Source organism: Pseudorca crassidens, chromosome 3 (assembly GCF_039906515.1).
Source record: "Pseudorca crassidens isolate mPseCra1 chromosome 3, mPseCra1.hap1, whole genome shotgun sequence".
NCBI lineage: Eukaryota > Metazoa > Chordata > Mammalia > Artiodactyla > Delphinidae > Pseudorca > Pseudorca crassidens.
The window spans coordinates 83,483,957-83,498,078 of record NC_090298.1 but is presented as its reverse complement, the minus strand read 5'-3'; the positions used below and the strand labels follow the sequence as shown (position 1 = coordinate 83,498,078).

At 37.4% G+C, this 14,122-nt stretch overlaps 1 protein-coding gene across 17 annotated transcripts in view; it reads right to left on the bottom strand.

The window, feature by feature from the left end:
• The window catches only part of PAM (peptidylglycine alpha-amidating monooxygenase), a 280,435-nt gene that overhangs the window by 109,871 nt on the left and 156,442 nt on the right, over positions 1 to 14,122 (bottom strand). For all 17 annotated transcript variants that reach the window (XM_067731349.1, XM_067731350.1, XM_067731348.1 and 14 more), the window contains one exon: positions 3,446 to 3,503. In XM_067731349.1, coding sequence (XP_067587450.1) covers positions 3,446 to 3,503 — 58 coding nt within the window. The remainder of the gene's footprint in view (positions 1 to 3,445; positions 3,504 to 14,122) is intronic.

Sequence of the window (14,122 nt, the reverse complement as noted above, 5' to 3'; positions counted from 1 at the left end):
GGCAGGGCAGGAATAAAGACGTAGATGTAGAGAATGGACTTGAGGGCACGGGGCGGGGGGGAAGCTGGGGCGAAGTGAGAGTAGCATTGAGATATACACACTACCAAATGTGAAACAGCTAGTGGGAAGCAGCTGTATAAGCACAGGGAGATCAGCTCAGTGCTTTGTGACCACCTAGAGGGGTGGGATAGGGAGGGTGGGAGGGAGACACAAGAGGGAGGGGATATGGGGATATATGTATACATATGGCTGATTCACTCCGTTGTACAACAGAAACTAACACAGTACTGTGAAGCAATTATACTCCAATAAAGATCTATTAAAAAAATTTTTTTAAGTTTGCTGAATTTATGAACAAGTGCCTTTCTTAGAAAACAATTATTCCGTTATATTCAAATGAGTATAATTTAAGACAAAAGAGTAAATTGTCTACTATTCAATATGTTGCCTTATAAAATGGCCAAACAAAACACTTTTTTAGGGTCCACTCATGTATAAGCAAGCAATTACTGAGTCCCTACCATATCCTGTGGCACATATCCTGCTGGCATTCAAACATTTTAAGGGCACAGATAATGAAAACAGAAGGTGCAAAATGATAAGTGTCTTAAGAAAAAAAATGAACAAAGTTTTATAGGTGCTTACAAGTCTTCATTTCTAACCATATTTAATCTTATGATAAGGCACCCTGAGACCCAGAATTTCAGACAACACACAAAAAAGCCAAAATTTCATTCATGGAAAAGCCTTGGTTACCCCACAACTAAAACGTTCACTTTGGGAATTGGGATAAGCTATGTATAATCACCCTCCCAACATATAACCTGTATATCCAAGCCCTTTGCCTTCTGCAAATGTTTAAACCTTCATGTGTATTGGGTTTTATTTCATAAGATGGTTTGAGGTTTATTTTACTTTTTGGCAGAACTGACCAGAGTGTTCCCAGTAGGGAATGAAGGTAAGGGAATGAAAGAATAATTGTTTTTAATGTGAGGAAGACAGAGATGTGCGATTGCTGTATTTCAGCTCCTTCTATCCATTTGATAACTTCTTCCCTTTATCCCCTGTATCACTATCCCCACACCTAAATCTGTTATGATTTAAATGGCATACATGTAGGGAGCACATATATAGTAAAAGCTTCTTAACCTCTCTGACCTTCTGTTTCTTTTTCTCTAAAATGGCTTAAATACACTTAGTTTTCTGTGTCTTAGTGTCTGGCAAGTCCTCAGTAAACGATGGCTGGTGGTGGGCTGATTATAGGAACAAGCATGCCTATAATAGGACAAACTATTGTCCTAGCACCTGATTAAATCACAGACACAGATGTTCCTGTCTCTGTTTCTCTATATGAAATAGGACAACCTACAGTGCTGTCCTAAGAATTAATGAGATTATACATGCAAATTTTTCCTTACTTACTCCCTTATATAAATCATTGTTGGTACTTCTCTTTGGTTTTCAATTTTCCAGTTCTATTTTGCCTACACCTAAACTTCTGTGGTTGCTGAATTATGTAAACAACGGTAACCACAAATCTCCTGGGGGTAGTATATTAAAGGACTAACACTGAAAATGAAATAATCATGTTTTGAACAGGTGACAAAATGTTTAGTATTCATGCAATCCTCCCAGCAATAAAGTAAAGAAGAAATACTGAAAATAGTTATAATTATTCTTATAAGATCCTTTAAGGACGTTAGAACTGGAAACAGTTTAATCTTAGATGAGAGTTGCCTAAGAAAAATGGACAAATGTTTAACACCTGGTTGTAATATAGCCCTTTATGTGTTTCCTGTGAATATTTTTCTTGACTGAATATGTTGACTTGTACTTTCAATTTTAAGTTATGTGAAAGTAAACACATTTATATTAGGAGAGCAATAACACATTCCAGGATATATATTTATAGGCCTTAGAGTCACCAGCTCTGAAATCATTTACTACCACTACCTCCAGAAACAAGCCAGTAACCTATTAATGTGAGACCTGTAATACTGCTCTGAAACACGACTACCATATTTATACAGGTGTGTAGAGGGGCCTTCTCTTCAAAAACAGGAGGAAGAAAGTCTACTCCTAAACTTGGACAAAGAAAATACAAAATTAGTAAAGAAAAACTTCAGGTACAGTTCCTTTTTATTAGTAAACATTGTTTTCTCCTAAGCTATCGAATATGTGGACATGAAACTGAGGAAAGCTTTACTGTTAATATTTTAATTATGAATTTATATCCTAAATCACTTTTGGTGTTACTCAAAGCACGACAATTAGGAACTTAAATTATTTTTCTCCCTTTAAAGTTAAAGTTCAGGATCTGGAAGCACCATACTTCCTAACTTTTTTCCTGGTAATGTTCAATTGTTACACAAAGGAACATCACTCAGGCAATGTTCAAATTCTCAAGGCTGACTTATTTTTAGGAGTTAACTATGAAGCAAATTTTGTTTAGAGTGTTGATACAGGTTGTATTTTCTGTTGTGATTGCCACCAAAGTGTGTGAAAAAAATAGATGCACATTGTTCTGGCTTTGAAGATCTATAATGTATTTTCCTGTGGGGAACACCTCATGAAAGTTCATCCTCAGATGGCCCCAAGGCTACTGTACACATTTTACAATTCATATAATAGCCATTTCAGACAGTCCACTTGAAGATTAGTTTCAAGGGAACAAAGTACAACTCTCATTACCATCACTTTCTCTCCAAAATCAACATCTCAAAGTAGAAAAACAAGGGACGGGGGCAAATCCATGAATAATTTGCCAATCACATGTCTTCCCTAAACAGTTAAATGTCTGTCATAAGGGATGTTTAAATTAAAACCATCTAGATGAAAACAGATGGTGCTCTGTCACATTTTCTATCTGATTTAAAGGCTCAGCTGGGGAAGGAGCTGTCATTTAAGAGCCCTCTTATTCTATAATATAGACAACAGGGCTGAGGTTCCTTCTGTCCTCCCTCCCTCCCTCTCTCTTTCCCTTCTTCCCTTCTCTCATTCACTCCTACTTTCATTCCTTCCTATCCATCTACTTGTCTGACAGGTAAAATCTTACATTCCCCAATGCTGATTCTGAGTGCAGTCGATTTATAGCATGAACCAGCAGGTATATAAAGAGTCTGTTGAGTGGAGCGGAATTAAGCATCCAGCCACAGACAGAAAGCCAATACTCTACAAATGGCACCACACGGCATTGGGAGCCATCGACATCTGCATGCAACTCCTTAACTACTATTACTCATAAGTCTCTCCAGATACAGTTTGTAATCTTGTCTCTCAGTGGCTCACTGGTTTGTTTCTGCATTAGGCATTATAAATGCATTTTTAGAAACTGACAGTAAAAGATTAATATGTTCATAACCATCAAAGAGAACCTTTCACTGATTTCCAATAGCTGCCCTTCCTTCAACTGCCCACCCCTCCACACCATCCAATTAATACTTACTCACGAAGGCTTCCTCATCCATTGGCAAATGCACTGACATGCAGAAGTACGTATCAGACTATTAAAGAAAGAAAGATACAAAATATGAATTAAACTGCTGCCAGTAAAGAAGAAATAACTTGTAAAAGCATGGGCTCTATGACTGAAAAAGAACTACTGGTCCAGTGAGGTGAAGTTGTCTGCCAAATGCTGGGTGCCAGGTTAATGGAAGGGCTAAGCCTAGAACTTAGGTTCCCTAAACATTTTTCTATGATTCTTTCCTAAACAACGTCAAATCCTATTTATAAAACCAATTATCATAAGTAATATTTCTAGTACTGTCACAGTTAAAAGGCAACATTTTAAATGCTTCTATATAAAGTAAAACAATTCAATGCATTTGACTTTAAAATGGTAGGAGTTAGTTTTGACCATCTTTGCTATTTGCATAATTAAATATTTAATTTCTTGAATCACTTTACAACTTACCAAAATATTAATTAAAAAGATACAATGGGGGGCTTCCCTGGTGGCGTAGTGGTTGGGAGTCCGCCTGCCAATGCCGGGGACATGGGTTCGTGCCCCGGTCCGGGAAGATCCCACATGCCGCGGAGCGGCTGGGCCCGTGAGCCATGGCCGCTGAGCCTGCGCGTCCGGAGCCTGCGCTCCGCAACGGGAGAGGCCACGACAGTGAGAGGCCCGCGTACCGCAAAAAAAAAAAAAAAAAAAAAGATACAATGGGGACTTCCCTGGTGGCGCAGTGGTTAAGAATCTGCCTGCCAATGCAGGGAACATGGGTTCTATCCCTGGTCTGGGAAGATCTCACATGGCACGGAGCAACTAAGCCCATGTGCCACAACTACTGACCCTGTGCTCTAGAGGTAGTGAGCCACAACTACTGAGCCCATGTGCCATAACTACTGAAGCCCGCGCGCCTAGAGCCCATGCTCCGCAACAAGATAAGGCACCGCAATGAGAAGCCAGCGCACCGCAATGAAGGGTGGCCCCCGCTCGCCACGACTAGAGAAAGCCCGCGCGCAGCAATGAAGATGTAACGCAGCCAAAAAAATAAATTAATTTAAAAAAAGATACAATGAATAAAAGTTGGTTTTGAAATATATTATGTTTGGTTGTTCTCCCTTTATTATTTTTTAAAGATTTTTTTTTTACGTGGACCATTTTTTTTTAAAGTCTTTATTGAATTTGTTACAATATTGTTCCTGTTTTATATTTTGGTTTTCTGGCCCTGAGCCCTGAGGCATGTAGGAACTTAGCTCCCTGACCATGGACCGAACCCACACCCCCTGCACTGGAAAGCGAAGTCTTAACCACTGGACCCCCAGGGAAGTCCCTGTTTCCCCTTACTTTAAAATTTTTATGTAGTGCATTGAAGAAATCAACATTAACTCATTATTCTTTCTTTTCCAGTTATTAGTCTCTTATCTAAATTGCCATTTTCTACTATCAAATGCACTAGCATCTACTATCAAATACACTAGCATCTACTAGCAAATACACTAGCATCAATTTTTAGTGATAAAAATTGCAAATTAAGGAGAATGGGCATCTGTCGATCTATGTATTCCACTTCCTTAATGGAAATCCATATGTAATGAAGATGTGCTATGATTTATAATATACCCAATACAAATAGAGACTGAACTCATTTAATAATTCATACTTCATGGATTATTACTGCACAGTGGTGGAATCAAGAGATTCCACAAACATGGATAGAGATAATCTGGGTTTCTCTAAACCTACTGGTCAGCACGAAAAATTGTGAAATTTGTACTTCTTTTTTTCATTTCTGTGTTGGCTGGGAAGCAAGGAGATTCAAATACACATCAAAGAAGTATCTTAAAATTTAAAAAATTAAAGAAATATGATTCAGTCTTTATTACTACTTTTATATATACCATTTCTTCTACTGGAACAAATCGTTTCATTTCTTAAAAGGCTTTATAATTATTTAGATTCACTCATTTTGATAAGGAGGAAACAGGCTGGGAAATGTTGAAGGTTGCACAGCAAGAAGGTTAAGCCACATAAATGCTGGAGATGTGACCTCTGTATCCAAAACCCAATATATTGGGTTTGGAAATATATTGGCAAAATACTGCTTAAAGATCTTACCATCATGTATAAGATTGCTCATAAATATTTTTCCAACCTCTGAATTACTAACGTTATAAAACAGACCTACTCTGTTCTAATAGAAATAAGAAATTCAAGATTCCCTTCTAGTTGAACATCCTGAGCTATGAGTAATTCAGGACTGAAAGATATTTAGTGGCAGACTATAGCTGCTGCTGCTACTAATACTACTTCTAGCCAACAGTTATTGAATTCTTATTATGAGCCAGCCATGGTTCTCAATGTTATATATGTATTGTATCATTTAATAACAAAAACAATCCAATAAAGACCCAACAGTATCCACAGATACTATTATTAACTCCTTTAAAGACAGTAAGAGTAAAAATTAGCATTTGTTGAGAGCTTACTATGTGTAAGCACTGTTCTAAGTGCTTTACATGTATTAACTCCTTTAACACTTAAAACACATTCCTATGACACAGGTACTATTATTATCCCCATTTTATAGATGAGGAAACTGAGGCAAACCAAGATTAAGCAGTTTTACTATTCATTCTGGCCAAAACCTGGTAATAGGCAGATAGGCTTCTGAACCCATCTTAGTGCAGTTACTTTAGAAAGCTGGCAATTGTAAATCTTTTCTCTGCCTCTTTGAGTTCTAAATCTTCTATCCAGAACTGTCTTCTCACATCAAGGAGATAGTTCTCAGCCAATGGATGTCCTGCTCTAACTTACATCACTGCCTCCTGTCATAAAGATAGAAGTTTGTTTTTCCTCTGGATAAGAGCCAATCAACAAACCCAGATGGCCTAGTCACATGGACTAACTCCTCCAATCCCCCTCAGTGCCTTTCCCTTAGCATAGCTCAGCCTTTAAAATAAGGTCTCCTGCTTTTTTTTCCAGCAAAGTTGAATTCAGTTCATGCTGGAGCTCCTTCCTTATTTGCAATAGTTTTTATTGAAAAAAATCTGTCCTTCCCACTTTAACTAGTGACCACCTACACTAACAAGTGTAGGAGCTGGGATCTGAACACAGACAGTCTGCCTAATGCATCACAGTTCACTCAAAGCAATATGAACAATTAATGACTTAGAAGCAAATATGAAACAAAAGTAAAATTTAACGTAGTTAAGCATATATTTAGAACAAGAAATGATCCAAAGGAGCCAAAGGTTGCAATGAAATGCAAACCAAACAAGTTCTTTTAAATTTGTACTTATAATTTTTGGGTTTTATTTTATCTTTGATTTTATTATAAGCCACCTCAAGTTATTTTTGGAATAGAGAAGTTATGGGCATAAATAGGTATGCCAAATTCAGCAAGTTTGTTCTTTTGATTAAAAAAAACCTAAGCACAATAATGGTTACATACACAGAATAAAGAAAACTACTTTTTATACTCAGAATTGATCAGAATCGTATTATAATTCTTTTTTTTTTAAATAATTCTTGCTCTTATCATCAGCTGCATAATTTTAAATGGCAGAACAACTTGGGAATGTCTTTCTTCTATAGATTTATATTTCTTGGCTTATTACTTCTCTAATGATAAGAATGTGTTCAGATTTCAAATGTTTCTGTCCTATTCTGTTAAAGCCAGTTTAAAAAAAAAGAGAAGAGATGACATAGATGCTCCACAGAATAAAGAGTATCCTACAAAATTATTTTTCGGAGAGTCTATATTAGACATTGCATCAGTGGTCTACCATGCACCATCATACTCTGATTTAGGATTTTACTTATGCTCCATTTTCAAGATAAAGAATAATTCTGTTAGAAAAAAAGAAGGTAAAACTCTTCTTTTTAAAAAATGAGCACATCAAAAAATGCAGTGTGTATCAGATCAATAATTAGCCTTCAGCTGAAAGCTCTGAAGACCACAGTGCAATAGAACAAAGAATAGCAAAAAGTAATTTATTCTTTCTCTGCAACTATAAAAGGTATCAGTGACTTTGTTCTCAAGTATTCTGGTACCATAGTTTGATTTCTAGAATTAAGTTGAAAGCTCAAGTTCCTTGGAAAGAAGATATGTTCCTAAGGTCATTTACATGGTTCGATGGGAAAAGCCACATCTCCAAGGTCTGCCTCCCTTAGGCGGGCTGAGTAGAAGTAAGCACACTTTTGTGTTACTTCATTTTCTTCTCACAATTATGCTGTGAGTAGGTCGAAAAGGCACTGCAACTGTTTTATAGAAATGCAAACTTTCACAGAAAGGTTACTTATCCACCTAAGGCCAAGTAGTTAGTGTCAGAACTAGGATTAAAAATCTTCAGGTTTAAAAAATAAACAAATGGGACCTAATGAAACTGAAAAGCTTTTGCACAGCAAAGGAAACCATAAACAAGATGAAAAGATAACCCTCAGAATGGGAGAAAATACTTGCAAACGAAGCAACTGACAAAGGATTAATCCCCAAAATATACGAGCAGCTCATGCAGCTCAATATCAAGAAAACAAACAACCAATCCAAAAATGGGCAGAAGACTTAAATATACATTTCTCCAAAGAAGATATACAGACTGCCAACAAACACACGAAAAGATGCTCAACATCATTAATCATCAGAGAAATGCAAATCAAATCCACAATGAGGTATCACCTCACACTGGTCAGAATGGCCATCATCAAAACATCTACAAACAATAAATGCTGGAGAGGGTGTGGAGAAAAGGGAACCCTCTTGCACTGTGGTAGGAATGTAAACTGATACAGCCACTATGGAGAACAGTATGGAGGTTCCTTAAAAAACTAAAAATAGAACTACCATATGACCCAGCAATCCCACTACTGGGCATATACCCTGAGAAAACCATAATTCAAAAAGAGTCATGTACCACAATGTTCATTGCAGCACTATTTACTATAGCCAGGACATGGAAGCAACCTATGTGTCCATCAACAGATGAGTGGATAAAGAAGACGAGGCACATATATACAATGGAATATTACTCAGCCATAAAGAGAAACGAAATTGAGTTATTTGTAATGAGGTGGTGGACCTCGAGTCTGTCATACAGAGTGAAGTAAGTCAGAAAGAGAAAAACAAATACCATATGCTAACACACATATATGGAATCTAAAAAAAACAGTACTGATGAACCTAGTGGCTGGGCAGGAATAAAGACGCAGACTTCTCTAAGCAGACATAGAGAACGGACTTGAGGACACAAAGGGGGAAGGGGAAGCTGGGACGAAGTGAGAGAGTAGCGTTGACATATACACTACCAAATGTAAAACAGATAGCTAGTGGGAAGCTGCTGCATAGCACAGGGAGATCAACTCGATGCTCTGTGACGACCTAGAGGAGTGGGATAGGGAGGGTGGGAGGGAAGCTCAAGAGGGAGGGGATATATGTATACATAGAGCTGATTCACTTTGTTGTACAGCAGAAACTACCACAACATGGTAAAGCAATTATACTCCAATAAAGATGTTAAAAAAAAAAAGTCAAGTTTATGCCTTCCAGATGATTAGAAATAATTACGTATCTTTCTTGCCACTTTCTTACCATTAAGTTTTAATCCAGTTAAACTGTGATTCTGGCGAGTCTTTCAACCTTCATACCCTGTTTTTTTAACTATGAGACTAAGTCCTATACTTTAAATAAAATTTAAGACTCTTCATAAGTAAATGAATAACTTTTTTTTATAAGATATGTAATTTGTTCAAGAATGGAGTAGACAATGCCTTTGCCAAACTATTATAAGTTCATAACAGCATGGGGAGAAAAAAGATTATTTAGGTGATTACAAAATACTGTTTTATCAGTAAAGGTTAATTTCTATAGCAAGTCACCAAGAATGGACAGCACTTTTTTTTTTTTTTTTTTTGGACAGCACTTTTAATTCCATACTGTAAGCAGCAGTCAGTTTAAGAATTTAAGACTACACTAACATGTAATCACATAGTTAACTACAACCAACTCTTCGATGAGAAACTTTTTTTTAAAGCAAACCCTTGTGAGGCAACAACATTAAGAAAATTGGAACAATACATCTCTCAAAGTAATAAAATCATTACATCACTGATATAAATAACCGACTGTGTTTTTCTTTTCTTCAGGATGAACACCAAGAACACTATTTAACAATATCCTGATTAGGTAAATATGATCCCACAACCTCTATCATTCAACAATCCAAAAATATTCAACTGATTTAAACATACGATCAGTACTTAGCATATGATACCCTGTAAAAGGAAGAACATTTACCGCACATTCTAACGTCACTCTAGAACCTTCCCATCATAATTATTTATCATGGTAACATCACCAGGTAGGTATTATAGACACTACTTTAAAGATGGAAAAACTGAAGTTCAAGAAGGTAAGTAACTTGTGATTAAAAAAAAAAATTCTCAAAACTGATGAAATGGGATTTGAACCCAGTTCACTAAAGCAGTTCTCTTTCCACTATAGAAAGATAGCTATTAAAAGGTTGTTTTTCAAATCTAATATTTGAAAAGAAAATGTCAGTTCTTAGACACAATTTTAATTGTTTATTTGATTAATGGGATAAATAAAGGAATCAAAGGCATAAAATTTAACAAGAAGTTTTAGTCCAAGTCCTCTAAATTTTCAAGGGCACATGAGAACATTTCATGACAGATTGTTGACAAACTGCAGTGAACCAGACTAGAGCCACAGCTATTTAATTTGGTCATCATTTTGTTTCTGCAAGGTAAAGCAATTTGAAAACGTACACATAATTCAGATCAATATTTCTCTCTAACACTCTCTAACATTCTGAAGACACAAATACAGCACCTAATTGCCCATTACAATAGGTTCTTCATTTCAACACACTGCCCTAGAAAGGATGCTTCTGTAATTCAACCTAAACTGCCAGTGCAACCTTTCACAATTTTCCATATATCATCATCATGAATCTTCTTTTTCTCTCTGTGGGAAGAACACCGTATCTGAGCTTGGTGCCAGGCGACTGTCTGTAAAATACTGCAGATTCAAACTGCTAACATAAGGCTCAGATGTACAAAAAGGGAGAAATAATGTGCATCTACATAGCCATGTCTCTCCTTGCTATCTCTTACAGCACATCAGCCAAATCTGAATTAAGAGGGATATGATATTGCTGATGCCTCTTTACTGCTGCTTACTGGAAACTATCCAAGAAAAGCACATTTTCCTGACAAAAGAAGATAGTGTGGTAAAAATGAAAAAAAACTCACTTATTACTAAAGAATTCCTATTATATTCTATTATCACCCATTTTAAACTGAGTTCTCATGTAGACAATAGTGTTCAGTAATACTTTGCTTACATTATTTAAGAAAAAAGTGTTCTTTATTTTGATTTAGTCATTTGTGAGACAGAGATGCAGTGGATTCTACGGAACAAGTAGTTAATAAAATTGACTCCTTATTTAAATTAATATGGGACAGACAAAACCATCTATATACTATTACACATGAAAACTGTTCACATAAAATCAGTAGTTTTTGTTTTGGGAAACCAGAGGTACCATTCAGATTCTAGTATTGAGCACCTTTCGTTTTTTTTTGGAGGCACGTCGGTCTCTCACTGCCATGGCCTCTCCCGTTGTGGAGCACAGGCTCTGGACGCGCAGGCTCAGCGGCCATGGCTCACGGGCCCAGCCGCTCCGCGGCATGTGGGATCTTCCCGGACCGGGGCACGAACCCGTGTCCCCGGCATTGGCAGGCGGACGCTCAACCACTGCGCCACCAGGGAAGACCTGGACTACCTTTCTTAAGGAGACTATACAATGTGGTGACACAAACAGATGTAGGAACAGACAACATAACCCAGTTTTAGCTGAATATGGCCCTTTTGCTTATATCTGTGGCTATTTGCAAGTTGGTTGCTCTCTGTAAATAAGCCACAACCCATAGAAATGTTATACTGTGTATTAGGTCTCTGGTAACTTTTCTCAGTCATCCTTTGTTAAATAGCCAAAGCAGGGCAACCATCTCATGGTGGCTATAGTGACTTTGTGCCTTTGTTACCCAAAAAGTAGGTAGTAACCTTTCTCCTAACCCAGACCATACAGTTTAAATCTGATCTAGACAAACCACAAAGGAGCCATCAAGCCCTACATTTTCACACAGTACCACTTAGGGTTCAAATAACTTGAATTCTGCAAAGAAGTAGATGAAACCTCAGGGACTGACAGTAGTACTGCTAGACCAACAAGAGAAAAGTACAGAAAGTGATCAAGTCTCTTTGACAAGAATTTTGGTTATTGGAGGAAGGAAGCATTTGGAAAATTACTTTTCAAAGTTTTCTTTTAACTGATCCAGATAGATAATAGAATCAAATTGCTGTTTCCCAAAGTAATTTTAATACGTGCATAGTAAGTTTATACTCATTCAGTGGTGTTTGTACTTTCAACATTTTCCTAGAATAAAAGGAAGCTAGGGCAAAAGAAAACTACACCAAAGCATGCACGATTTTTTGCAGTGAAAAATTCAGGTTTAAAAAATCTACCTCTCGGGCTTCCCTGGTGGCGCAGTGGTTGAGAGTCTGCCTGCCGATGCAGGGGACACGGGTTCGTGCCCCGGTCCGGGAAGGTCCCACATGCCACGGAGCGGCTGGGCCCGTGAGCCATGGCCGCTGAGCCTGCGCGTCGGAGCCTGTGCTCCGCAACGAGAGAGGCCACAACAGTGAGAGGCCCGCGTACCGCAAAAAAAAAAAAAAAATCTACTTCTCTTACACCAGAATTTAAAGACACTTAATTACAGATAAACTTCCTTAAACTGTCACTTTTGGATGTAGTCTGTTCTAATTTTCCTTTTCCTATTGTCTTTCTCTTACCATATAAATAAAAGATATGTTGCCTATTTATTAGGCTCTGGCAGAATAATTAGGTCTTATGTTAAAACATTCCCAACCGACTAAAAAAGAGGGTGTTTTCCAAAATGCTCTACTCTGTTCCTTACCATTAAACTACTCTCCATCCTCACCAACTTTTCGGATGTTTATCCCAACCTACAAAGTTATCTTGTAGTAATAATGTCTGCTAGCATCCTAAGCGTTTAGAACAATATCTGGCACATACTGAAAGCTCTATAAATATTTGTTGAATTTTGCATGTACCTTCCTCTTTTGCTGGCAATAAACTCACAGTTTAAGAAAGGCTGAACTGAAACCTGTATTATAGATGCCACCTAATTAGGGTTTTATACAGCATCACTTTTTCATATGAATTTTATCCTTCAGTTAATTCATCCCAGAATCCCATTTGCATTTTTAAACTATAATCACACTGGGCTGATAATGACAAGATTCTCAATGCCAAGTAGTTCAAATGAAAGCTACTTTCCTGGCAAGAGCTTTTCTTTGGGAATTACAAATCTGTGCAAGCAAATGATGAAGGAAAAAATATTGTGGTGAGGGAATACCTGACTTAGAGCTCTCACACACTTTCATTTAAGAGGAAACAAAAAGGAGCATATTAATAATGGTCTATAATTAATCGCCTATGCACAACAGGTGGTGACAATCGCAGGCTTTTCATTGGCTTCCTGGTTATAGGGGGAGTTACGAGAGGGGAAACTACCGTTCTGAACAGGGGTTGCTGTTGACCTACACCACTTATCTTCCCCAAGCTTAAGCCAGTGCTTTATGTTTTTCATAAGTTTCCCTTAATATGAAAGCAGTCAATTTTCTGAACCTTTTGCTAACATTAACTGCTCCACCCATGTTTCTCTCCTTTAGCACAGATGATGGGAAACTGACTCTATCCAACCTGTCTGGAGATGCTGTCGAACAAAAAAGCCTCCACAATCACTACCTCCAAACATCATATTTCTTGCTAACTGGCTACATTTGATTTGGGGACAAAACAGCATTGTGGAAGAGAAGCTCTAGACTTGAATGGGTCTGTCAGCTCATTTACTGATTGAGTTGTATTCTATTCTCTTAAAGTTTAAAATGAACCATCCGATACCAAAGTGGTATACACAATTTCTGTTCTTTCTGGGCCTGTTGTCATATATCTTGCCATAGTTATCCCATTAATACTTGCCTACCTTTAAATCTCTTTTAATGCCTATGTAGAAATCCATTCTTCCATCCATCTACTCATGCATCCAAGAAACATATATGTTAAGCAACTCCCAGGAACCAGACACTGTGCTAAACTCATAAAACTGTGAGCAGAAGTACACATGGTCTCAGTCCTCACAGAGTTAGAGGCTACTAGCATAACAAATAATCACACAAGTAAGTATTAAATGTTTTCTGTTTTAAATGATACATGGGAGAAATACAGGTTACCACAAGAGCCAGTAATTCAAAGGAAATGACCTTCAGTGAAGGGAGTTGGCAATTGTTTTAGGCATAGGAAATAGCATTTTCAAAGGCCCTGTAATTGGAGAGAGCTGGGTGTGATTGAGAAAAAGACCAGTACATACAGAAAGGGGGAACAGGTTTTAAATTAGACTGGCAAAGTAGATGTGGCACACAATGAAGGACTTCATTTATAGTCCATGTTAAGGACTTTGGTTGTTTTATTTTGTTTTTCTTGAGAACAACAGAAAGCCAATGAAAACTTTTTGTAGGAAACTGACATGGAGGCTAGAATTAATTAGACAAGGCCAATAAAAAGTCACGTAGTT